We start from the raw sequence: 25,113 nt of genomic DNA, 5'->3' as shown, positions 1-25,113 counted from the left end.
AAACACATGATGATCATTTATGTTCTCTTCCTTGTCTTTTGTTAAGAAACTGCGTATGTGATTTTACTGCCTATGAAAGCTCAGTAGCCATGCAAACTGAAGTCCTCTGTCCACAGAACACACAGCACGGATTTAGGTACACACCAAATGCCTCCGAGTGAGAACACCAGGCATGGATACAAGTGACACAACACCTTATCTGCCTTATCTGATGTGCAGCTTTCTCTGACACTTATCACAGTTGAACACTGCGTATCAAATTCTTTACACAGCAGTTTCGGGCAGGGATGGAAGAATATATATCCACTTATACCTGCTACAGAATTTAAGTAGGCAGAATGCTCTTACCCAACTTGGAAAATTTGTCAAGAATACTGGGACTAATGTTCCCACTCTTAAAAGCACCACTTGATTTTAAATTTCTTTCAACAACAACAAAAAAAAGATACAGTGTCTGTGGGTTTAAAAGTGTCTTAAATGTCAGGTATTTAAGATGAATGCAGGTTTTAAAACAGTAAAAAAAAAATTCTCTCAATACTCAGTCCCATACCTGTATCAGTGAACCTCAGCATAAAACCTATATATTCTTTAAAGAAACCTTTTTATCTTTCCTAGTGCCACAGAAGACCCCATAGACTGTTGGGAACATCTCTCTGGAATATGATTCTTAGCATTCCAAGATATCCCCAGTATATAAATAACACTCCATGAAGACAGTACCACTAAAGACCTAGGATGGGACAGGGAGTCTGCTCATATGGAAAAGGTAAATCTGTTTTTATTCAATACTCAGTTTTCTAAAATTTTCTTTTCATACTCTTATTTTATACCCTATTGGACATAAAATATGAATACTGAAAACTTCAGAAAACTATTCAATATTTAATAAAAACAGATACTTACCCTTCCCCCATTGGCAGACTCCCTCCTCTGGGGCTGATATTAGGAGCTATCAACATCATGAGCACAGTCCATGTTGGGATGCCTCAGAGGGGGAAGACTACAATCCTGGGGGGAAATGAAATGTTGAATTAAAGTATCACTTTTCCTGAAATGTCACTGCTGATACTGGTTTTCAGATCTGGTAGCTTCTCAACCTGAGCTTCCTCCCTGCCTATTTCCCATAATCAGTTGTTATGCATCAGAAAAAACAGCATTTTTTCTTGCATTACCTGACTCTAACTTATCTTTTAAACAAGCTAAGAGCCTCTAGAATTCAAGAGAGCTTTCCTTGGATGTTTCTAAGTTTCCCGCATTTCTCCAAAACTACCACCTCTTCCACGTTATTATTCTCTGCCACAATCTTTCACACACCATTTCTAAGATCACCTCTTAACACCGCCATTGCCAAAATATTTACTTCTCTGCTTTTCCAGCTTCCAAACGTCTTCCTTCAATCTGAAACCACTAGAAACAATCAATCTTACTTTCCCATACTCCTCACAACACCTTCGTACCTTTTTACTGACTTCACGAACCCTTGCGTTTCAAATTCAAATTCCAAACCTTCACTCCAAAGCCTTTCCAGAGATTTTATTCCAACTTTGACCACATTTTTTCACTCAAATGTTCTCTTCTCAGGACTTGCAATGTCTTTGTGCTTCCTATGTCAGTCTCCTCATAGTCATATTAAAAAAAACAATAACAAAAGGTGTTCTTTATTTAATAATAAGAGTTTAAATGTTATTATTTAAGCACTTTTTAGCACAAAAACCTATCAAGGACAAGTACAGGATAGGGCTACCTTGTCTCTAGCCTACGTTCATTCCTGAATTAAAACTTGCACTGATCTCAATGTGAGTGCTGCTCATGTAGGACTAGAAATTGCACAAAGAACCAATTTCAATCTAAAATAATGGAGTGGTTTCAAAGGAGACTTCATTCAAGTATCTTTTCTTAAACATTACTACAACAGTACAGAAAGACCAACCAGAACCAGAGAGAACCACTCTTGCCTGGCTGAGAACACAATCATACTGTACAATGGCATAATGAAAAAAAAATTAAGAACAAATACATCAAAAACTTGTTTGCCAAGCTGTATTGCAACCTTGCCAGCCACACAGTGAAAATGGAATGAATTTTTAGAGGTCAACTTATGGCATGAAGGTGACAAAATGACTGGTCAAATAGAGTCCCAGACAGTGGTACTCGCTCAAGGGAAATGAAAGTTGCCACTTACCACAATTACACTTGCTATTCTTTTTTAGACTTGGCTGTGTTTAATACCTGGCACATGCAGCACTGCAGTGCTGGGGAAGTAAATGAATATCTCTAGATAATTTTTAAGATAGACATAAAGTGAATATGATAAACTGAGATCAGTACTTTATAAATACCTTTGGTGGTGCTGCTTAGTTTCACCCTCTTGCGCTTGCCCACACCTTGGCTACCATCCTGGTCCTCCTAGGGTAGGGGAAGAGTTTAAAAAATTGATAATCGTATATTTAGAATTTTATTGCCAAGAGATGGCATGCTCTCAAAATTGTGGTTTAACTATCAAGCTAAAACAGAGAAGCCCTGAATACACTCTCTTACCAGAAAAATACTTTTGCTGTTTACAGGAACCATGAACTCCGTGCAACTCATTAGAAAAAACACAATTTTTTAAATTGCCTTTTTTCCCCCCACAGGCAGCATTATCATCTGCAAGTTCAGACATCTTTGTCTAATTAATTAATTTTGTAAGGTCACCTGCTTTGATTTCTGGAACCGATTGCTACAAAAATGTTTAATGCTACAAAATTTCTAACTGTTGCAGATCCAAGGTTGCACCATATTCATCTGTAGGGTTTGGGGTGTTTCGTTTCCTAAAAAACTATCAGCCAACATATTGGCTATTAAATTTGGCAAATCAGACAATTAGCTAGATATTTTCTAATCAATATGCAGTTTTGATCCAAGAATAAAGTTGGGGTTTTTTTTTTACACCTTTAAGAGGCTGGTTCTAATTGCCTGTTCCCTACAGAATAATGGAAACACTTTATTCAGGCAGCTGTCATCTGAAGCTTTCAAGGCACTCGGCAAACAAAACAGCAAAGGTTCTAAAATGCAATGCAAGTTAAAAACATCATCACCACCACTTTACAAAATCTAACACTGGGTGTTAATAAAGAACGTGACATTACTGCACGGATCTTTACTAACAATAGTAGTCCTAATGAAACAGCGGAAATAAAGATAGATTCTTATTGAATCTAATAAAATGAGAGGTAATTAATGCAGATATCTACGGTTAAAAATAAGTAATCAATAGCCTTCTCCTCTAAGCGAATGCCATTATTTTACTTCCAAACTTCATTGGAATGATAAAGAACCTGGTACTCAAGAAGGGACTATCCTAACTTGGGGAGAAAGATTATTCATATTTTCTATCCAAGGACTGACCAAAAGTATCATGTTAATGAAAGGTCTGAATTTTCCTATCCTTTCAGTAACTCCATCTGAAATTCACTTTAAGGACACACATTTGAACTCTTGGGTGTCCTGTGGTCTTCGTGAACACATGCTACTTCTGTATTTCAATTGGGAGCCAGTCAGTTGTTCTCCCCCATCAGAGGGGCCAAGTACTCTAAAGCACAAAATCAGACTTGCTGAGAAATTACTATGAGCTGCAGGACTCTGCAATGTAAGTCTCCTGCCCTGAAGAAAAGGAATCTAAATTCCTGTAGCTAAAAAGTTGATAGTTGGAGGTCTCAAGACCTCTTCAGTGGTCTCAGTTAATCTTAAGAGTTGCTAGAGGGTCCTTAACCAGAAAGTAATATATTCGGGTATACAAATTGTGATTAATCTGTTGGATTCTAGCCTCCAACACCACTGCTCTGGCAAACAAAACACATTTCCCCTTCTACAGTATGAGGAAAAATTTAAATATATAACAGTATTCATTGCAACTTTTGAAGTGATTTCACTAAAAAGAAGAAAAATTGAGTGACTTATGAGAAATGCTTTCTTGAGAACTCTTTTTTTTTCATCAATAATGTTAGACAGTCAGTTTCCATTGCTTCAGTACGGTAGGATTAAATCCTAATGTCAAGTGCAGGAGTTTCAACAGCCTTGAGATAGTGAATGCTAGGTCATGTGGTGTCTGCCAAGCCCAGGGATAAAGAGTAAGGGAATCAGTCACCTTATTTTTACCCACTGGATAATGCTGTGTAAGTATACCCAGATAACAGCAAAGATCTATGTAGATTTACACAATAGAGTATTTAGCAATATGCCTAAGGTGTGCAACATCTGTTGTAAATTCCGATAATAAACTTTATTTAATAGTGGATACTATGCATAGATTTTTTTTTGGTACAATTACATTAAATGGCAATTGGAGTCAATAACTATATAACTGAGTAATAAGGCATTCAGTGCTCAATAAACAAGGGCAGCCAAATAAAGATATCCAATACAAAAAGGTTTATTCACCAGTGTGGTAAAAGTATTCATGGACTGGATTGCATTTGATTCCTTGGAACATAAAAACTTCTTAAATAGGGGTAAAGGTTTAGAGAGGGATTTTTTTCTCCTTTTGCGCAAAGGAAAACATGAGGAAGAAAAGCTCATAAATGAAACTAATGGTGAGTTCTCTCCAAAAATACCACAGGATGGAACACAAACCATTTGAGAAGTAAAGCACAAGTGAGCCTATGCTGTTTCAGAGGCGGGGGGAACGCGACAAAACAAAACAACCCACAACACATATATCAGGATACATCCATCCTTCAGATTCATTTTTAGCTTAGAAACATCTACTATTGTAGAAGTGAAACTAAATACTGAACTATGCAAAACTTTTCAAGCTATTTAGTTCCCTGCTTCTGCTTTTCAATGAAAGAACTGAACTTTCTTTTCAGCAATCCATATTTGTCTAGCAGATCATGATTAAGAAACATATTATAAAATAAAGAATTAATTTTCTTCAGAGATGCCACTAACTGAGCAGTTTTTTGTTTGGAAAAAAAAATGTCAAGAAACTTTTGACATTACTTTTAATTGCACCCCAGATGGTATCACGGTGATTTTATTAAAGATATGAAAGGAAAATTCAGAAGTGAAAATATATATTAAAAACACCTTTAAGTTTTGAGTGCTTATCATTTCATCTGTATGTTACTTCCTCATTCTTTTTTAAAATTTTCTAAATACAGATTTCAAAACAGGGTCTTGTGCTTTTTTACAATGTATCTTAATAATGTAATTAACATCTTAAAATTTATTTCAGGTATGTGAGTATATACAGATTTTCAATTTAGAAAAATCACATCTGTGGTAACATAATAAAATCCCTACATGTATATTTATATCCTGGAGATCAGAAAGAAAAATCTCCCTAGAAAACAGGTATCTTTAACTAGCAAGCTATAATGCAGTTGCCATAATTCCACCCTTGTTTATTCATAAAATATTTTTTCCTTGAAAAAATTATCTTTTCCTGATTAAAAAAAAATTCCTTCTCCCTAAAATACACCTCTATCTCTACCTCCCTCCTGGACTTCTTTCCCAAAAGAAATGTCAGCGATATTGATATCCAGTCTCTCTTCAGACTCTTAACAACTTCAGTTTACTCCCTTCTCCTCATCACTTACAGGGGTAAAACAGAAAGAGCATGCTGAGCCCTTTTACATTTATTTGAAAATACTACTTGAGGTTATTAACACTAACTTGAATTGCGACCTTCTTTCATGGGCCTTGAAAGTGATAGCGTCAGTAGTCTTTCATGGTTTGTTTTTGTTTGGGTTTTTTTTGTCAAGTGATGGTGAAAAACCAACAAGCAATACTTTGAAAAATGCCAAATTATAAATGGCACTGCTGAAAGCGTAACAGATGCTGTTGTGCTTGTGACAGAGGCATATATGTCATACAACTGTTCTAGACATACACTAACAATTGTTTTTACTTCAATACTTGTTCACATAGAATTCAATGTAAGCAAAAATCCTATGAAAAACTATACTTTAAATAATGTAAAGTTTGTTATACTACCCTACCGGAATGGCTGCTAAGGCTCACTAGTTTTAAATAGCAAGGGGGGGGGGGGGGGAAGAGAATAAATTGATAACGTAGCAACCGGAATTTAACTTTCCTCATTAAATTCCATTTACTAATTACAGCTTAATCTAGAAGCAGATTCCCTCCTTTTTACTCCCACTCCATGTGCCTGGTAAGTAAGGCCAAGTCTACACATGGGAATTTATCTACAGAGAAATTCTCACTGCTGCTATCACCAGTTCAGCTGGATTCTCAAGTGCCAAAAGCTGCTAACACCATTCACAGCATCACATGCTTTAAGTCTGCTTTAATCAAGTCCAATTTACTTGACAGTCACTTTTGAACTACCTACACAAGTTTCCTCTACATTACATACATAAGTTAAACTGAAATAGTATAGCAAAAATAAGGATTTTTCAGGTGGTCCTTAGTAAATCAAAGGCATGAGATCTATTCCTTTATATCTCTATTATTTCTAATTATTAAAACGGAGAGACTATGTGGTAGATAAAAGAGTTAAGGTTTGTGGGATTTGACTGCAAGCATTCTCTCCATTTAATATTCTGTTGCAGTTTATTATAGTCTTTAAAAACAGTCTCACCTCATCTGAAGAATCCCCTTGTCCTGATGTTGCCGTAGCACCTGCTAAACCTTTTGAAATAAAAAAATTCAGAGATGCCTTTCATAAGTCTTACACTGAAAAGAGAGTATTTTATGATATTTAATGAGCCAGTACAAAATGAAACACTACATTAACTTTCTTTAAAAGATACACAGCAGTGGACTGAGAAGTTGGAGTAAGATTTCCAAGCAATACAAAATCAGGGATTTGCAAGCACGTTCCATTGCAGAACTTCAACATACTGAGTTAAGGGAGATGTGTTCTTTCAGAAATTGCAAAAATCTCTCACGGCCTTCAGTAAACAAAAAAAAATCCACAGCACTTTTGTAAGAATAGGTGGCTTAACTTAGTGGCAGTGACAAAATTCCACTAGGAGCAATTTCATCTTGCCTACTCAAATTCCACTAATGCTATGACTGGGAACTGATGCTTAGTATATTAGCAACAAAAAGTTAGTATGTTTAGCTTTGTTGATAGAATTGAGTCCTGTAATTTGGTGGTGCACTAAACACGTAATTCCTTAAGTTTCATTAAAATTTGTGGTGTGGTTTTTTTTTTTTTTTAAATAAATTAAAAGAACAGTTTATATAAAATCCAGTAATAATCAAGTCTTCTCTTAAAATATTTTTCTACACAAACCTTGAACTGCTAATGTGCTAGTTCCAGCTCCTTGTTCCTGCATACCACATGCAATTTTATCCTCAGGAAATGCCAGTCCAGAGCCTTTCAAAGCAATGAGGTACTTTTCATGACTTTTCTTTGCACATGCATTCTCTCCAACACCTTGAATACACACGTAAAACAGCATTAAAGTACAACAACAGCTGCTTGTTTCATGTACTTCATATTCTACACAAGTGATCTAAAAAATGGTCCACAATTTTTAGTTTCTACATCTCATCATTGTACAGCCTATTAAAAGAGTTTTTCCAACTGATTAACTGAAATCCAAAAGATCAGAAACCTTCTCAGTTTTTCCCCTCCAACACAGTGTTTTCTTCTAAACGATGTACTTCATTTCTATTTTACCAGCACTGCCACCATTAACACTACAGCAAAAAAAGATTTGATATTTCGAAACAGTTGGTTTTGGACAGAAAGGACAGGGACCTACAATTTCCAATAGGAAAAAAAAAACCCCCCAAACCCAAAAAAAACCCCCCACCAGCAGAAAACACAGTAATGGTAATATGTCATATATAATTTCTCATATTTGCAATTTTTCTTTCAAAGTTCAAGTTTTGACAGCTGCAATTAATGGAGACTATTCATAAAGATATCATAATTTCAACTGTCTGATGAAGCAAAGTCACACTGCATACTTGGGATAGAAAATTTTCTACAAAGAAATGGACAAAAACTCACATTTGTTATATAAGGAAAAATAAACTTTAGAGGAGCTAATTGTGACAAGTGCTCAAGGAAAACATGAAAAAGATCTTTTTAGCTGTGCACCTTTTGCATTCAAAGTCAAAAGGGCAGGTTTTGCTCTAAAATCCCTTTCTTTGCTTTCCCTACCCAGACACTGTACTACAGAAACTATTTCTGTGTCAGAAACTCAGTCACACATATTCTCCATTCCAAGAGTCCAGATAAGAATGCCTTACTTCCCATTCTCTCTCCACTTTTCTATCTCAGGAAATCCATCACATATAGTAAAAGAAGTCATTAAATTTCTCCCATTCAAATATTATTAAACAGGAGAGAAAAAGAGGAAGGGAACAGAATCAAGACAACTGTCCCTGAGGCAGCTTTCCTAAGTGTTTCCCCTTTCAAATAAAGATTTGAAGATTGCCTGTTCTTCAACTAACTGCTGTCCAAGCCAGTTATGGCAACTTAAATCTACTGTAATTACGATTTGTTCCATACCTATGCAAAGGACTCAAAAAAAAGACACCTTTTAATCACAAGAAAATAAGATAGAGTTAATTTATACTAGGTGGTTTGGGGTTAATAGTGACTTCCCAACATTTTCAGATTCACTGTGATTTGCTACAGGATGGAATAAATATTGGAGGTGGGGGGAGTTGTTTGGGGTGGGGCGAGTGGGAAGGGAAAAGCTTTGCACAGAAGTGCAGGACAGATAATGGCCTTTTAGCCACTGAGGTCTCCTCCAGTAACCTCTCTGTGAGCAGATCCCAAAATAAGGTAGACATATTCCACTTTGAATAAGCTTGATATGCCTTATTTGCAAGTACTAAGCTCACTTTAAAGAGAATGGATTTATAATAAAAACTCTTTTGAAACAACATATCTTTATACGGTTATCTGGGACACAGAAGACAAGAGGTTTGCTCTTATAGGTTTTAATAACAAATGCTTCTAGTTGTTCCTGAAGCCCATCCCCCTTCTATCAACAAGAAAAAATATCCTTAAAATCATGCACTTTTTCTGGGTTTTGAAAAATCAAATAAAAACAAGCAGAAACTGAAGTGATAAACAAAACTTATGCCCTTAAATTCTTCATAATTTGAAAATGTAATTGTTAGAAATAACTCAAACATACCCGAGCTAAGATCTTTGTAGAACTGTTGGCTAGTCAAAACCTGGGTAAGAACTGATCGCATTGCTCCTCCCATTTTGGTCAAGTCTTCTAGAAAGGAAACATGAGGCTCCAAAACCTGGAGGATTTTATGAAGGTCTTTCTCTGATGGCAGATCAAGAGCTGAAAACCACATAACAAGAACTTTTGGTGTAAATGTAATGTAATTTGGCCAAGACCTTCACAAGGCAGAACAGCTATGGCTACCACAAAAGAAATTAATTTATATATTCATAATGCTCTGAAATTCACATGTACAAGTTTCAAATTAATCCTGAACTCATTTTCTGGAAGAGCTTAGCACAATGCTAGGTAACCCTTAAAATATATTTAAGAAACTCTTCAGCAGAGAACAAAATAAAATCACCTAGCCAGGCAGTAACTTAGTTAGGAAAAGCAGCACAAAATTCAATGATATAAACTATAGATAACATTAATGTATTCATGTACTGTGTCTTCACAGACTGCAAAGCAAGAGATAGCAGCATGGTAAGATATGCTAGATACATGCAAATTTTAAACATACCCGGCTCATTATACCCCTCTCTTAAGTGCTGAATAAGACTAAAGATGAACTGTGGAAGAACTAATTCTGACATCATCAACAAGTCTTTCGGGACACATGGAACATTTGAATTTGACTTAATCCGGTGTCTTTTACAAAACCTATAAAACAGATGAGAAAAATGTTAGCCAAGCACAGCTCAGCAGAGTTAACATATACTATGAAAACTATTAGTTTTTCCATTTTTCAGAGAGTATATACTTTTACATTGAAGGTGGTGCAGAAATGGTATTCTGAAATTCCAACTGCTATGTTCAAACCCATTTTGTTTCTGAGTCCAGATAATTATAAAGTTGCCAATTTTTTTTCCCTTCTCAAAGATCAAATATCTAACATCCCAGTTTCTTCCCATACTGGGAAGCATCTTCCACTGAACAGTTAGAAGAACACTGAATTTTTCTTTATCAAGACATACCTCCCAATCTCTAAACAGCCTAATTGAAAATATCTAACTAAACTCCTTTCCATGAAATAGTCAGAGGCTGGCATGATTCTTCAAGTCCTCATGCAGACAATGACACTTAAAATGTCTTTTGACATTAATAAAAACAATTTCCAAAAGCATAAGAGTTTGCAGGATCAGTATCTATTTGAAAGGTACAGTAACTAAGATTTACTTATCAAAGGATGACAGAAACACCCTGCAAACATTATGCAAATTGGTTCATTTCAAAAAAGAAAGCATTTCTTCTTTGGAGAATTCCTGTATGGTAGTAGTTGAGGCTTGGCTAATGCACAATGACATGAGGTTGAGCCAAACCCCATTAGAGCAGACAGAATGATTTCCCACTGACTTAACATAAGCCGGACTCAAGAGCCACTGAATACTTCTCTGCTCCCAATCCATTTTTACAAAGAACATTTACTAATATCAAAGAGTTATTTACCCATGTCGAAAAAGAAGCTAACAAGGAATAAAGAGTCTAAAAACACATAATACAAGAGTAAACTTTACTGGAAAGATTCACTAGATGTTACCAGTAATTTTTCAACATAAAGATTCAGAAATGGATTCAGCTTTGTTTGAATATGAAAATTGTTTTCTCAATTTATTCATGTCTTCACTATATTTGCTACGCCATATTTTCCAGAAGTAGTCTGCTACTTTCTACAGCATAAGCCTTTCTTTTTTGAGGACCATTAAAGTATTACCTTCAAAAGAAGGAAGTAAAAGAAAGCCACAAAGCAAGTATCCAAATTCAGGACAAGACAAAAAAAAGAAGGATACAAGTCCAGCAATTAAGATGACATCTTTACAAGAATGGCTAGCATCTTCACAAGACTAAAGACTAAGAGCTTCTTCTTTGCTCTTACACATTAGAGATGACACTTTTTATTAAGAAAAGGTAAACAAGGGCAGTACTAGCCAGATTATTTGCAGTTTGTAAATACAGCCTATTCATCCCTCTGAAGGGATACGAAAAGTGCCTGACAGAAAGAGCTCAGTCACAGTTGACAACTTTCTGTTAATTAACGCACAAATGGATGCTTTTCACTTTTGTGAATGACATTCACAGAACTTATGAAAAGTCATCCACTTTTGTCTCATCCACATAAAGAAACCTGAATTGCCATAAATCACAAATCTGGCTTGACCTATGCTGCAATACGGTACCTCATTTATTATCTTAAAGGTATTTGGTTTCCCTTTAACCACTATCCTTATAAGAAGAGATGAAAAGTAATAAAGACTTAACAGACACATAAGTAAAAAATTACTATGCAGTACATTTTCAAATCTTTTACTGGTCCCCTCCATATATTTTGCATTCAGCCAAAAGACATTTTCACTGGTTATGATCACAAGCTAAGGGAGCCACAGTAACAACACTCACACATAAAGCCATTTTGAATCCCAGCTTCTGCCAAGTACAAAGTTTCCTTCCACAGAAAATAAAAAGCTCTGCTCCCCGAGAAGCCTATGCCAGCATACTACTTGTGAATCATCCTATGGATTAATTATCCCAAATCTAACATATCCTGTAGCTGAAGGTTATGAATCATGTCTTCTCTTGAGATTCCCAAGAACGCACTATTGACTTACAAAGTGTGCTGTTATTACTCTATTAATATAGGTTCTGGAAAATCAAGGAAGAACACAAATTCAATTCACTGTAAGGAAACATCCTTTCACTGTCATACACACTAATTACAGCAGTGCCAAACAGAACAATTTCTAGATACCAGGCCCTAAGCCTTAAAGTAGGAACACCTATATCATTTTACAAGATGAGCCATATTCTATACTTATGGTTCAAAGGCTGCAGTATTAAAGTATTGCCCAAAATCAACATACTATTGTAGCTGTTCTTAACTAACAACTAGAAACCCATACATGGTAAGGATCCCAGAATATGTCCTTACTGACATGACTTGCCACTGGACAAGCTATTGGCTGTACTGAATTTCAAGGGTAAGAATTAATCTAAGACACAATGATCCAGAAAGCCAATGCTCAGAATTTATTATTTACAAATCAGGCTGAAGAAATCTTAATGAGCCCAAGTTTATAATATTCACCCATGAGACTCCATTTTAGGCTGAATTACAGAAAACCAACCCTCACCGTACTGTTGAGGGATATTCGTTGTTTAAAGTATATAAGTAGGTTTTAATTAGAATAAATTACTTAGGAATAGAATAGAGTGTGACTCGTGCTGTTTGCTTAGCTTTACTTAGCATGACTAGCTAGATTTGCTGAAGCCTTTGGGCCATGACAGAAGTATTTTTCTCAGTAATTTTCCTAGTAGTTTTCCTAACAGCTAGTACAGTGTTGTGTTTAGTCTTTTAGTACGGGAAAGTATTTTGATATCACACTAATGTCTCAGTAGTGGTTTTCCAAGTCTAGGACTCTTCAGTTCTCCATGTTCCACCAGCAAGGGCAGGTGTACAAGGAGTGTAAACCAGAAGATAAGGAGGCTCCAACCTTCAGGAAAAACTGTGGAAACTGCAAGTCAACAAGATAAGAGCCTGTCTGTCTGGACACAGAAGAAGAATCCAATTAGATGTTAGAAGACCCCAGACCAAAAATCACCATTGGACTAAAGGACGCATGGACAGTGCGTGAAGGACGGATGTATGGGACCCAAGGGTATAATTGCCCCAAGATTTCTTTGTTCTAGGTCCCTCTCTTTGGAGGCACCCAGCCCGGGCTGATCCTGCTGCTGCACCTTTCAACTAAATTAATTATTTTATAAAATCTGACACCTGAGACTCTGCTGCGGGAAACCTAGGGTTGAGCCTGAAGGAGGAGGAAGCGCACCCAAGAATAATTGTCTGTGTGTGCAACACCATGAATGGTGTGTGAATGATCGGGCGGCAGCTACTCCTTTAACACGTATGGTATTTCCACAATACTGAAATAATGATACTCTGTTCTACTAAAAGCTCTCTTACTTTTACAGAGTGCTATACAATACTTCTACAAATATTGACCAAAATACCAGACAACAACTTGGAAGATTTTGAGTTAAACCAACAACTGTTTTAACTAAAGAAGAGCCAGAACCCCAAGCTGTGCCAAGGAAGAAACAAGTTGAAACTTCCTACACAGGCAGAAAGAGACACTTGTGACAAACTTCTCCAATGAATTATAGTTACTGGACCAACAGCAGACAAAGCTATTCCTTACACTTCCAAAAGAGCTTCCTTACCACAGCGTTAGTTAAAGAATTGTCTGTCTACTTAAACATACATTTCAAAATGCTCCTGAGACTATCAAGATAGGGATTTAATGGGTAACAAAAATGAACATTTTCCAAATCTCTCCTGGTAACATCAAGCCTCAGAAATCCACCGCTTGGAGCAGGCAGAAGTCTCTTAACAGGGGGTAACGAAAGGTGGATATAAACTAGATATGAAATGCATTTTTTCTGAAGAAACTCAAAAATAAAAATAACTATGAAGACTGACTAGATAACTGACAGATCACCTTGATCTAAGCTTTATTACATGATTTCACTATTGCAAAACACTTTTTCCAACAAGCCTGTAGTTTCTATCTAATCTTTAGTACTTCATATTTCTTGCACTATACAGTCTTCCTTGTAAATATTTTTGCTATTATACTACAATGAGCTTTAAGAATAGGAGTATTTCAGTGAGTGCCGATTCATTAGCCAGAGCTAGTCAAGCCCTAATCTCACTGAAAGTCTAACACGGAAGTACTAACACATGTCTACAAGGAGACAAAATCATCATCTTTTCTCTGATTCAGAAGTGTATTCTGGTTTTCATTTTCTATGCAGTTTCCTACCTTTGAAATTGCTTTTTCACAAAAAGAAAAGGCTAATTTCAGCAAAGGAGAGAATAACTTGCAATTAAATAAAAACAAAGCTTTAACAAGCAATCTTGTCCACGTGACTTCAGATGTAATTCCTGAAATTTCTTAAGCTGCATTGATATCTTATTTGTAATATGTAGAAGAACATTGTTGGCATCTACAGGAGTAAGGAATACCATGTATTATTAACATAAGCATGACTTAAAGAGCTCTTCTGCTCTTTAAGCTGCATGTTAGAGAGGAGTTCAGTAATAGAACTGAATACTTGCATTTCTGCTATTCAGGACTCCAACAAGCAGCAAAGCCAACTGGGAAGATGACAGTCTAACCATTCTAAACAGGAAAGCTTCAAAGTAGAGACACTAGAGTTAATAGTGGAGGACAATGAAACATGGCAGAAGAATTAATGACTTCTCAAGATAAAAAAAAGCCGAATACCTTTAAAGGACATCTTTCCAAACTCCAAGCCTTCATGACAAAGCTGTTTTGCCAGGTTAGGAGGCTGGAAATCACAGATTAGACTGTTAGAAGTTATTCCAATCCTTGCAGACAGCAGGAAGAAAAGCAGTGAGTCACCAGAAGCTCCCTTGTTGCTCAGTGCTACATTGAGCACCCTTCAGTGAAGCAAGCTCTCCAGTTCAAAGAAAAAGCAGACAAAGAAGCTCTGCAGAAGAGCATTTCTATTATTCTCTGTTAGTCCTCAGATGTAAACATCTTGTATAGTAGATAAAACTACAATGAGTTTCATTAGTATACAAGTACCCACTATCAATCAGAAACAGTAGATTTGGCAGTTTCAATTGTAAGACCTTAGAAATACAGTGAGAATGAGAAGGAACGGACTTCTGAGCAGAGCTGAAGCTGAGCCTATGTCTGAATGGACCCACAAAGTTGTTGAATTTGAGCATTTTGATAGACAACAGAGTAATTCAAAAGACTAACACAATCTTCTGCTGGAAAAAGACTGTCTTTACAAAAAGGGTGGATGCTCTGGAGATATAATTACAGCACTGTAATTGTGTCTAAGTACAGCTTACGTTTACTTAGTTTGATTGAAAAGCCTCAATTTACACACAATTTAAAATATACTTGTACAATAACACACAGCTAGCTAACTTACAAATATAATACCCATTCTCTTTAGTGCAGCTTTTTCAAACATCACAGTGATTGCAAAGTGAAGCCCTTGCAAGTTAAAAGGCCCTCATTTACACTGTTAATAGCAATATTAAGATTATTAAAATTATCTTAATTCATCTATTTGCATGTATGAGTACGGTCTCTAACTGTTTTGTTCAACAGGAACTTCAGCCTTTTCAGCTGAGAAAAGGAACAGCACTTCTTAAATGAACAGTTAATTTAGTATTTTACTGTATTAAAGGCAGCATTGATGAGAATACTCTTCAAACTCAACTCTACAAAGCAACATTCATGAAGGTTAACATTAAAAAAGCCCCAAAAAAATATTTACATTAAAAATTCTTTTGCAGCATGGAGTTACCTATTTTTTTAAAAAAAAATATTGTCCTGGTTTCAGCTGAGATAGAGTTAATTTTCTTCCTAGTAGCTGGTACAGTGCTGTGTTTTGGATTTAGGATGAGAATAATGTTGATAACACACTGATGTCGTCAGTTGTTGCCAAGCAGTCAAGGACTTTTCAGCTTCTCATGCTGGCCTGCCAACTAGAAGGCAGGGGGTGCCTGAGCAGCTGGGAGAGGACACAGCCGGGACAGCTGACCCAAACTGGCCAAAGGGATATTCCATACCATATGATGTCATGCTCCATATATAACTGGGGTTGGGACGGGAGGCACTTAGCTCAAGAACTAGCTGAGTATCTGCTTTGACAGGTGAGCAATTGTGCTGTGCATCACTTGTTTTGTTTATTCTTTTATTATTATTATTATTGTCTTCCTTCTCTGTCTTATTAAACTATATCTCAACCCACAAATTTTACCTTTCTTTTTTTTAATTCTTGATTCTCTCCCCCCATCCCACTGAGGGGCAGGGGAGTGAGTGTATGGCTGTGTGGTTGTTTTAGCTGCAGCAGGGTTAAACCACAACAAATATGGATCTAAAGATAGAGAAATTAAGATACACTGCATATTCCAGTTCTGGATGCTTAATTTCATAAGGAGCTGATTTTTCAGAGTTGTTAGCCTTACATAGTATTTACAAAGCAGAATTCCCAGCTCATTTCAAAAGTAGGTCTGAGAGACAAGCAGATCAGCAAATAGAGTATCTGGTCCTGAGCCCTCATCAGAGCAATCTTTGCTTGGCCCTCGCTCTTCCCGAACCGTTAGTTCACATACAATCTCCCTGCCCAGTTGCTTTCAGAGTCCCATCAATTATCTACCTTAAAGCACAGGACAGTACATCTTCTATTTAAAGAACAAAAAGCAAGTTTCCAAAGTATAGTTAACAAAAATATTTTTCTGGCTAAGAAAATTTTCCCAAGAAAATTTAAACAGGTCAAGCCAGAGCTATTACTGCTGCAGGTGCTCTGCAGAAAGACACATCCTGATGAAGGCAACAGAGTTCATTGTACAGTCCTTGTTACTGTAATACCCAAATGGCTATCTCTATTACTTCAACATAAAAAAAAATTATCATATTATTTTCAAAGCTTACTACCAGAACCTGCCCTCCATAGAGGCAGGCACCTAGGGCACTATTATTCCAAATCACCTGCAGCTGTCAGATAACATTCCAGGATTTTTTAAAAATATAAAATTTCTGATAATCTGCAAGTGATAAGGGAGAATGGCCTGAACTCTGAATCAACTTGTATTAATTGTCATTAAGAAAGATCTAAGATACCAAAGTTCTTTAGGAAAGTGTTCCACAAACATACAACCAAAATCATGTTTATTCTGTTGCCAACAGATCCATCGACAGTTCCATGTAGATCAGATATGTACCAGAAAAATAACACTCCACCCTGACATAGCGATCTTAGAATCCTGGACAGCTGATGGTTTCACAAAAGGGATAAAAGGAGCTTTAGAAGTTGGTGGGATCAAAGCAAAGGAACTGAAAATCAACATTGGTTAGCCCAAATCTAAACAAGGCTGACCTCCAAAACACCAGTTCTTCTTAAACTGAATATATACCAAAGGTATATTACAAAATGATAGACAAGTCATAAAATAAATAAACCAATTTCAGACAAGGCAAGATATACAGCAGTCACATCTTGTGAACTCAGTCTTCAGAGTACTGTTATTCAAATCAGACTGGCTGTATCAACAAAAGCTTTTGGGTAGAACCATCATTTATTTTAAGTTTGTCCAGTGACTAACACATCAAGACTTCAGGCTTCTAAATGTTTAAAGTTACGCATATCAACACATTTGAGTATCTTATTGATACCTTGGAAACAATTGCATGTTATTCCCGAGGCATATATAAAGTACATGGCGTTTAGTCAGGCCACAGGTCTAAAAGCAGTAATACAAAATTACCACTTGGTTGTTAACCATTTGGAAAATATTGCAGCAACTAATCTAGAGGCTGATGTAGTCCTAATTAGAGACATTAAGAGAAATCAAGACAGGCAGGTTTGTGAGCTGATTGTACGTCATGATGGACTTAATCACCACAATGATCTGAAATCTTTTTTGCTTTCCAAGGATAAGACCTAACATGAAGCTCTGCAAAAACTACTGAATGTTACTGTGGAATCCTAAGTAGCAATACAAAATACTGAGCTTCACATCTGGGGGAGGTGGGCAGAGGGAATCAGTTATTTACTGCATGGTAACTGTGGTTCTTTAAAACGCTGTGGTCAGTGTGAATCCCAGCATGAATTCCTGCACCTTGCATACAGATCAGATAGTAAAGTTTTTGTTCTGAAGAGTTGCAGCCACCAGAAGTACATGACCATGGGTTTATTCAGACTCTCATGCCAAGCTAACAGGCAGTACAGCTCAGACGTCTCCTCCGTCCCTTCAGCCAGAAGTCCTTGGTAGCCCAAAGGACTTCAAAAGCAGAGAATCATAGAATAGTTTGGGTTGGAAGGGGCCTTTACAAGTCATCTAGTCCAACCCCCCTGCAATGAGCAGGGACATCTTAACTAGATCAGGTTGCTCAGAGTCCTGTCCAACCTGACCTTGAATATTTCCAGGGATGGGGCATCTACCACCTCTCTGAGAAACCTGCTCCAGTGTTTCACCACCCTCACTGAAAAAATTTCTTCCTTACATCTAGTCTAAATCTACCCTTTTAGTTTTAAACCATTACCCCTTGTCCTGTTACATCAGACCCTAAGAAAAAGTCTGTCCCCATCTTTCTTACAATCTTCCTTTAAGTATTGAAAGGCCACAATAAGGTCTCCCCGGAACCTTCTCTTTTCCAGGCTGGACAACCCTAGCCCTCTCAGCCTTTCCTCACAGGAGAGGTGCTCCAGCCCTCCGATCATTTTTGTGGCGCTTCTCCAGACCCACTCCAACAGGTCCATGTCTCTTCTGCACTGATTCCTCCAGAGCTGGACGCAGTACTCCAGGCGGGGTCTCATCAGAGCAGAGGGGCAGATTCACCTCCCTTGACCTGCTGGCCACAATTCTTGTTATGCAGCCCAGGATACGGTTGGCTTTCTAGGCTGTGAGTGCACATAGCCAACTCACATCTAGCTTTTCATCCACTAGTACTCTCAAGTCCTTCTCCACAGGGCTGCTCTCAGTCCCCTCATCCCTCAGCCTGTATTGATACTGGGAGTTGCCCCAACCCAGGTGCAGGACCTTGCACTTTGTGTTGTTGAACCTCATGAGATTCACATGAGCCCACTTTGCAAGCTTGTCCAGGTCCCTCTGAATGGCATCCCATCCCTCAGGCACGTCAACTACACCACTCAGCTTGGTGTCATCTGCAAACTTGCTGAGGATGCACTTGATCCTACTGCCTATGTCATTGATGAAGATATTAAACGGTACTGAGAAGCTGCGTGGAGTACAAAGAAGCTGCATGGAGTTGCTAGAGATCCTACAGAACACCATTTGTACCAGCCCAACAATCCTGAACATGAGGACACTCTCACATAGTTTCATAATGCTCAGAGGCTAAACTCATTGTCAACATCTAGGGTCTCAGCCTGTTGATAAAGCATCTGTTACAGCAACCTCTTGAAGAAAGCTCCAAAAGAACACTCTTCCCTCCTTCAGGCTGCATTACCAAACCTAGCCTAGGTCCTGGAGAACTGAAACCTTCTTGTCTACTCTTAAAAAGTACAATTGACTCTTAAAGAATACAGTTGATAAGAGTCACACTGGAAGCAGCAACATGTTATATGTATGCTAAACAGGTGATTCACTGTTGCAAGACACTCCATAAAACAACCACATAGTCTATTTAAGGCCAGTAAAATAGTTATTACCTGTATGTCCCAGAACCCAGCCACAGGCAGATCTGACTTTTCTGATCTTAAGTGGATCACAGCTGCTAAAACCCAAGATGACAGAAGAGGCCTTGCCTGATGAACATACTATTAATAATTGCTGATGAACAGCAAGCTTCCTATTTTATTGTCACTCTGTTGAAGTTTTATCAAGTCTAGAATAGGGAAAAGGTCCTTTACACTTACTTAGCAACAGAAAGTAAAAGAAACAGAATATATTAGAATCATAGAACCATTTACGTTGGAAAGGACCTTTTAAGATCACCAAGTCCAACCATAAACCTAACACTGCCAACTCCACCATTAAACCACGTCCCTAAGCACCACATCTACGTGTGTTTTAAATACCTCCAGGGATGGTGACTCAACCACTTCCCTGGGCAGCCTGATCCAATGCCTGACAACCCTTTCAGTGAAGAAATTTTTCCTAATATCCAATCTAAACCTCCCCTGGCGCAACTTGAGGCCATTTCCTCTTGTCCTATCTTCCATATATTGGTAGATGGTACTCTTCCATAGCTCCCAAACAGCACAGCAATGCCACTTCCATTGAAACGAGCTCCTGTAATTAAGTCTCTCTGGAAAGGGGTAACATAAGGAATTGAGTCAGAAGGAAAGAAAAAAGGATATGGGGACAGAGTAGCAAAAGTCATTAGTACTAGGTATCTACTGTCCAAAGTTTAAATTTAACTAAAACTAACTATTCAATACTTACTGGGTGCAAACATTTTAATGCATTGAAAAAACAGAGGCAATTCTAAATAAATTAAAGCAGGAGAAAATTAGCAGTCTAGAAATTACAAATATACTTCTCATACTTGTTGGCAGCGAGAGGAGGCAAAGACAATTTTCCAGTCTTTTCATAAGGGACCACAGTAGACCCAACAGATGCATCAATCCCCAATAGATACATAATTTAAAAAAAAAAAAAAAAAAAAAAAAAAGAGAAGTCTGATCTGGAGTGTAGCTCAGACAGGATGTTCATGAAACCTACACTGATGTACACTCTAAAACACAGAGCTAAATGGAAAGGTAAGTATGGATCATTAGAGACAGGACTGCAGAAAGCTTAGAGGTAGGTACCTGAAAGTGCTTTTGAACACAGGGCATATAACATCAATCTATAACAGTTACCTTTCTTAAAAAACAGCTATAGTTATACTTCACATATGCGTACCAATAAAGAAATGGCCCACTGTTCCAGTGGAAATTGATAATTTTTTAGACCCTTTGATATAAGCCGTAAGAGAAGGCAATGCTCTATGTCAATGGAGCCATTGGTTGCCATAACTACCATCAAATACACAGCAAACATCAATGCAAAAGTCTGTTTAATGAAATTCTTAACCCAGCTTTTTGCCTTTCAGGATATGCAACTCTTGATGGGAGATATTATTCTCTTTGTACTGTAATGCAGCACTAAAACATCTGCTTCCCACATGATTAATTTAACAAATAAGTCAACACACAGTGAGGCATACTTAGAAACAGGACACTGGGAAATGAAATAGCCAAAAGTGTAGAGGTTCTCTAGTATATCAGGTTATTGTCCACAGACTTAAAGGGGAATCAGAACAAGGCAGCCACAGAAACAAGATGGTACTCATCAGTAACAGATCACTGACTAGTTACACTTTTATTATAACCACATGGCATATTGCTTTCTTCAAGCTTATTTGATAAAATCAAGTTTCATTAGATCACCTACCAACCAAAAAATACTTGTCTGAATTTCCCCCTGTCCAACTGCATGGGTTTTGTTTTGTTTCTTTTTTTTTCCTCCATCAGATGAACTCGCCTGGTGAACCATGAACATATGTCTACTATAAATGCTTTAGAACTTGAATATTTTGCCTTCTTCAAAACATTATTAATTATCTCTCATGGAGCTGCAAAATTTCATTTGCCCATGACTAGATATCATATGGGAGACGACTACAAACTATTTTCACCTACTAACATCACAGGATCTTAAAATCTATTAAACCTTGCCACAGCTAGAGTTTTTAAAACTTTGACAAGCAGCTACATTTACAAACTTGGATATTTTCTAAAGTCTAAATTACATTCTAGTAGATCAGACCAACTGCAATTAATTTAATCATCGAAACCACTGAAATTTGCATGGGAATCGAAAGGTTCAAGAGTATGACAATCTGATTTTTCTAAACCAGATGAGAATTACACAAGGTACCTAAAGCAAATCAGCATCCATCTATTACACTATATTCCAGTTTCCTTATATGAAGGCATCAGAAATAAAAAATTAACACTCAGTTATCTCTAAAAAGTAAATTATAGATTTAATTAGTAATAAAAGATTAACACACACATCCTTATACTCCAGACCAAACCATCTCTATATTTACATTAGCCACCCTAAAGGAAATGAAAAGATATTCCAGACGGTAAGCTGGAGAGATTTCCTTTACAGCAGATCAGTTAACTAAGACTTCATCAGAAGTATCTTTTGAGATGCATCAAATAAAAAAATCTCTGAACATGGAGACCAGATAACAAGAACCAACAGAAACAAACTACAGTTACTATAATATTCGTATACAGTCCACACAAAATTTTATCTGAGCAGGCAGATGGTAGTTAAAGTTCATAAGTAGGCTCCACATTTGATTCCCTTGCTATTAATAGAAGTCTAGGCTGTTGTGGCCAAGGTTATATCGGGCTAGACACACTCCGGTTTCCTGAATCTACCATGAAGGCCTTTACTTTAACACGTAAAGCATTGCCTTTGTAATTGTGCAATTGATTTGTATACACAAAGTTAAATCAGTTTAGCTAAACATGCCGCACTGAAGCAAGTCAATAGGCAAAACTGCATGTGTTTGCACACATTAATGTTTTTACATTGGTTTAAGCTTAACTTACTTTGTCTTGCACAGCAAACAAGTTTCTAGTTCACTTAATTGCACTGGCTTAACATCAATTCTTTAGATAAGCAGGAGTGACCTTATGTCAAGTGCAGGCACTCCATATACTGTCACGTACTGCCCGCCTGTATGTCTACGAGGACCGGAAAATCTACTGCTCAACTCAAGAGTGTTGCTTCTGAACAGATACTATGCAATTTTTTATCTAGAACAATCAAACCTCCTGAAGGGACCTACCTCACATCCAAGAATTTTGGTCCTGAACTCTACTATTAAAAGTAGGGTAAATATAACAGAGAAATTAGAATATTCTTACTCCCTTGGGGTTTGCATCTGCAAATTTACGGGTTTTTTTATTTCTTCTTTATTAAACCAGCTTAAAGGTCTTTTCCAACCAAAACGATTCTATGATTCTTCAAGAAGAAAACTGTTTAAAATACAAAAAGACAATTGTGAAAGCTATAAACTCTGGGATGAGAGCAGTATCAGAAGTCATTTTAATATTTACCTAAAGTAGATCAATTTGACTGTGCTCTGTTAAAATCCTACCACTAAGAGGAGCCCTAAATCTATCCCACACTGAGCACTGAAAGAAGTGACATTAAATTTTTTTTCTTTCTTCTCAAGATCAAGGGGAACTGTTACTTCAGTGATTCTGAGGAAAGCAAAATCACCAGAAGTTGAACAAGAACTGATAAAGAAAGAATCACTTCAGGTGTAGCCCCTTAAAACCACTGAAGATCAATGAAAACAAAAGTAGGCAAAAAAATTCTTCCATTGGAGGGAGTCTACCAATAAGAAAAGATTCCACCAAGAAGGAAGAATGAAGAAGTTGCTATCTGATGAAGACAGACAGCAGGAGAAACAAGGAAAAAAATCATAACAAGAAACAAAGAATGAAGCCACCTCGAGGCCCAGAGCAGGAGAATGGTGACTACAAGACCCAAAGAATCAGAGCCAAGACAACAACCTTCAAGCAACACAAAAAAGCAAAATTAGTGACATCTCTAAATAGAAATGCAAAAAGAAAAGTAATTTTAAGATGCAGAGTGATGCAGAATTATACATGCATACATTGTAAATGTTAAAAACATGAAAAGAACCAAGGAAAATGTTTTAATACTTCTACATATTCCTAGTGTTTTCCGCTAGGTGCGCCACAACTCAGGATTTATTAGGAAGAGATGAGATTGCTCTTATGAGAGCATGCGATCTTACAAAGGCTAAGACAATCAAGACAGACTATTCTAGAAAGCTAGTCAAAAGAGAAGCCTCAGTCAAGCACTCCAAACTGTCACATGGTGAAGTCTTTAGCTCTCTAGTGAATGAAAATGAACACAGGGAGCTCCAAAAAGACATCCAGTTGTGAAAATTCAAGTTTACTGGCTAGGTATCACCTCCACCCAATAACTGGTTGACTGATCTTTCTTTTTACAGTTGAGTACAAAAGGAACAAAGCAAGGTATAATGAGGTACCACGTTCCTCTTCTTCTGACCAGGTACTTGAGTCTTGCCTCCAGTAGGTCTGCGTTCTTACAGAATGTGAAGGACACGTGACCTCCCTAAAACCCTGCCCTGTTGTACCCATTAAAAATTTTAAGTTACCAAATTCCTTGCTTTAAAGCTAGGGATAGCAAAAACAGGAGGCAAGATGAACTGTAGACTGGGAAAACACAGAAAAATGGCTCAGCCTTACTCAATCTGTTCATTTCAGCATATTTGCTCACATGAAGTCCGAAAGTATTTGGACATACTTCATGGTTAGCTGTTCTAGGCCAAGGCAGCTAGCTGGAAGCTGACAGGTACTGCTTCCCATGCACTCCGCCTTATCAACTTCCCTGAAGGCAGGCACTCGGTGCAAGGGCAACGAGATTTGCATAAGCGTCCTAAAAAAAGCCGCACGCACATCAACAAAGAAGGAAGCCACCTCCCCGGTCCCCTGCCGGGGCTGCCGGCCGGATAGGCGGGGCTGACCCCCGCTCCGTCCGGCCAGGCCGCCGTTCCCACAGAGCCTCGTCCGACCCGCAGCCAGGGAGGGAAGGAGGCGACCCAGACGGAAGCAGGTGCCCCACTTACTCCCTCCCCCGGCGCGCAGGGAGGCACCGGGCAGACGCCGAGCTCCGGACACACCTCTGCCACCCAGCGGGGAGACCGCTTCGCTCGCTGGGGCCGCCCCCGCCGGCAGGTGCCCGCCCGCCCCGCCGAGGCCGCCCGGCGCTCACCCGGCCTCCCGCATGACGTTGCTGTCGCCGCAGTCGCAGGCGCCCCCCGCCTGGCTCCGGAACATGTTGTAGTCGTGCCCAGCATGCTCGCCCTGGTGGAAGCACTCGGCGCACAGGCTCATGCAGGGCGAGATCCCGCACGTCCGGCACCGGTAGGCCACGAAGTTGGCCGTCCAGACCAGGCCGCACAGCGTGGCCGGGTCGTAGGCCCGCACGGCTTGCACGAAGCTGTCCCACGGCTCCCCGCCCGACAGCAGGCAGCGGCACCACTCCAGCGCCTCGGCCGCCGCCTCACCCCCGCCACCGCTCGGGCCCGCCGCCGGGGCCAGCACCCGCTCCAGCAGCGCCCGCAGCTCGCCCGCCGCCGCCGCGCCGCTCTCGCCGCCCAGCGCCGTCTTCAGCTGCGCCGCCGTCGCCCGCTTATCCCGGCCGCTGGCGCCGGCCCCCGCCATGATGGGAAACTGAGGAGCCGTTACGGCTGCGCCGGGCTCCCGGCTCTGGGGCTCCCCCCCGCCGCCCTCTCTCCCCTCCCAGCGGCGCCTCCCTCTCGCGATAGCCGCGGAACCGGCGCCCTCCCCGCCGCCCGCTCCCTCCTCCTGACACTGCCTCTCCCCTCCC

The 25,113-nt window shown here is 38.7% G+C and overlaps 1 protein-coding gene across 11 annotated transcripts in view; it reads right to left on the bottom strand.

Moving 5' to 3' along the window:
- UBR3 (ubiquitin protein ligase E3 component n-recognin 3) overlaps positions 1 to 25,071 on the bottom strand; it is a 115,762-nt gene extending 90,691 nt beyond the window's left edge. For 8 of the 11 annotated variants that reach the window (XM_054830475.1, XM_054830478.1, XM_054830476.1 and 5 more), the window contains exons 1-6: positions 24,496 to 25,071; positions 9,673 to 9,812; positions 9,111 to 9,269; positions 7,244 to 7,387; positions 6,584 to 6,633; positions 2,340 to 2,406 (exon numbers count right to left, since the gene is read on the bottom strand). In XM_054830475.1, the coding sequence (XP_054686450.1) occupies positions 2,340 to 2,406; positions 6,584 to 6,633; positions 7,244 to 7,387; positions 9,111 to 9,269; positions 9,673 to 9,812; positions 24,496 to 24,947 (1,012 nt within the window). In that variant the 5' untranslated portion in view covers positions 24,948 to 25,071. Of the gene's footprint in view, positions 1 to 903; positions 1,009 to 1,457; positions 1,610 to 2,339; positions 2,407 to 6,583; positions 6,634 to 7,243; positions 7,388 to 9,110; positions 9,270 to 9,672; positions 9,813 to 24,495 lie in introns of those variants that run through there. The other 3 variants (XM_054830482.1, XM_054830485.1, XM_054830486.1) reach the window with 3 other exon arrangements.
- Positions 25,072 to 25,113: the final 42 nt, after the last annotated feature.

The sequence above is a fragment of the Grus americana genome, chromosome 6 (genome assembly GCF_028858705.1).
Source record: "Grus americana isolate bGruAme1 chromosome 6, bGruAme1.mat, whole genome shotgun sequence".
Classification (NCBI taxonomy): domain Eukaryota; kingdom Metazoa; phylum Chordata; class Aves; order Gruiformes; family Gruidae; genus Grus; species Grus americana.
Note: the sequence above shows the minus strand (reverse complement) of the source record. Positions and strands in the feature narration are given on the sequence as shown.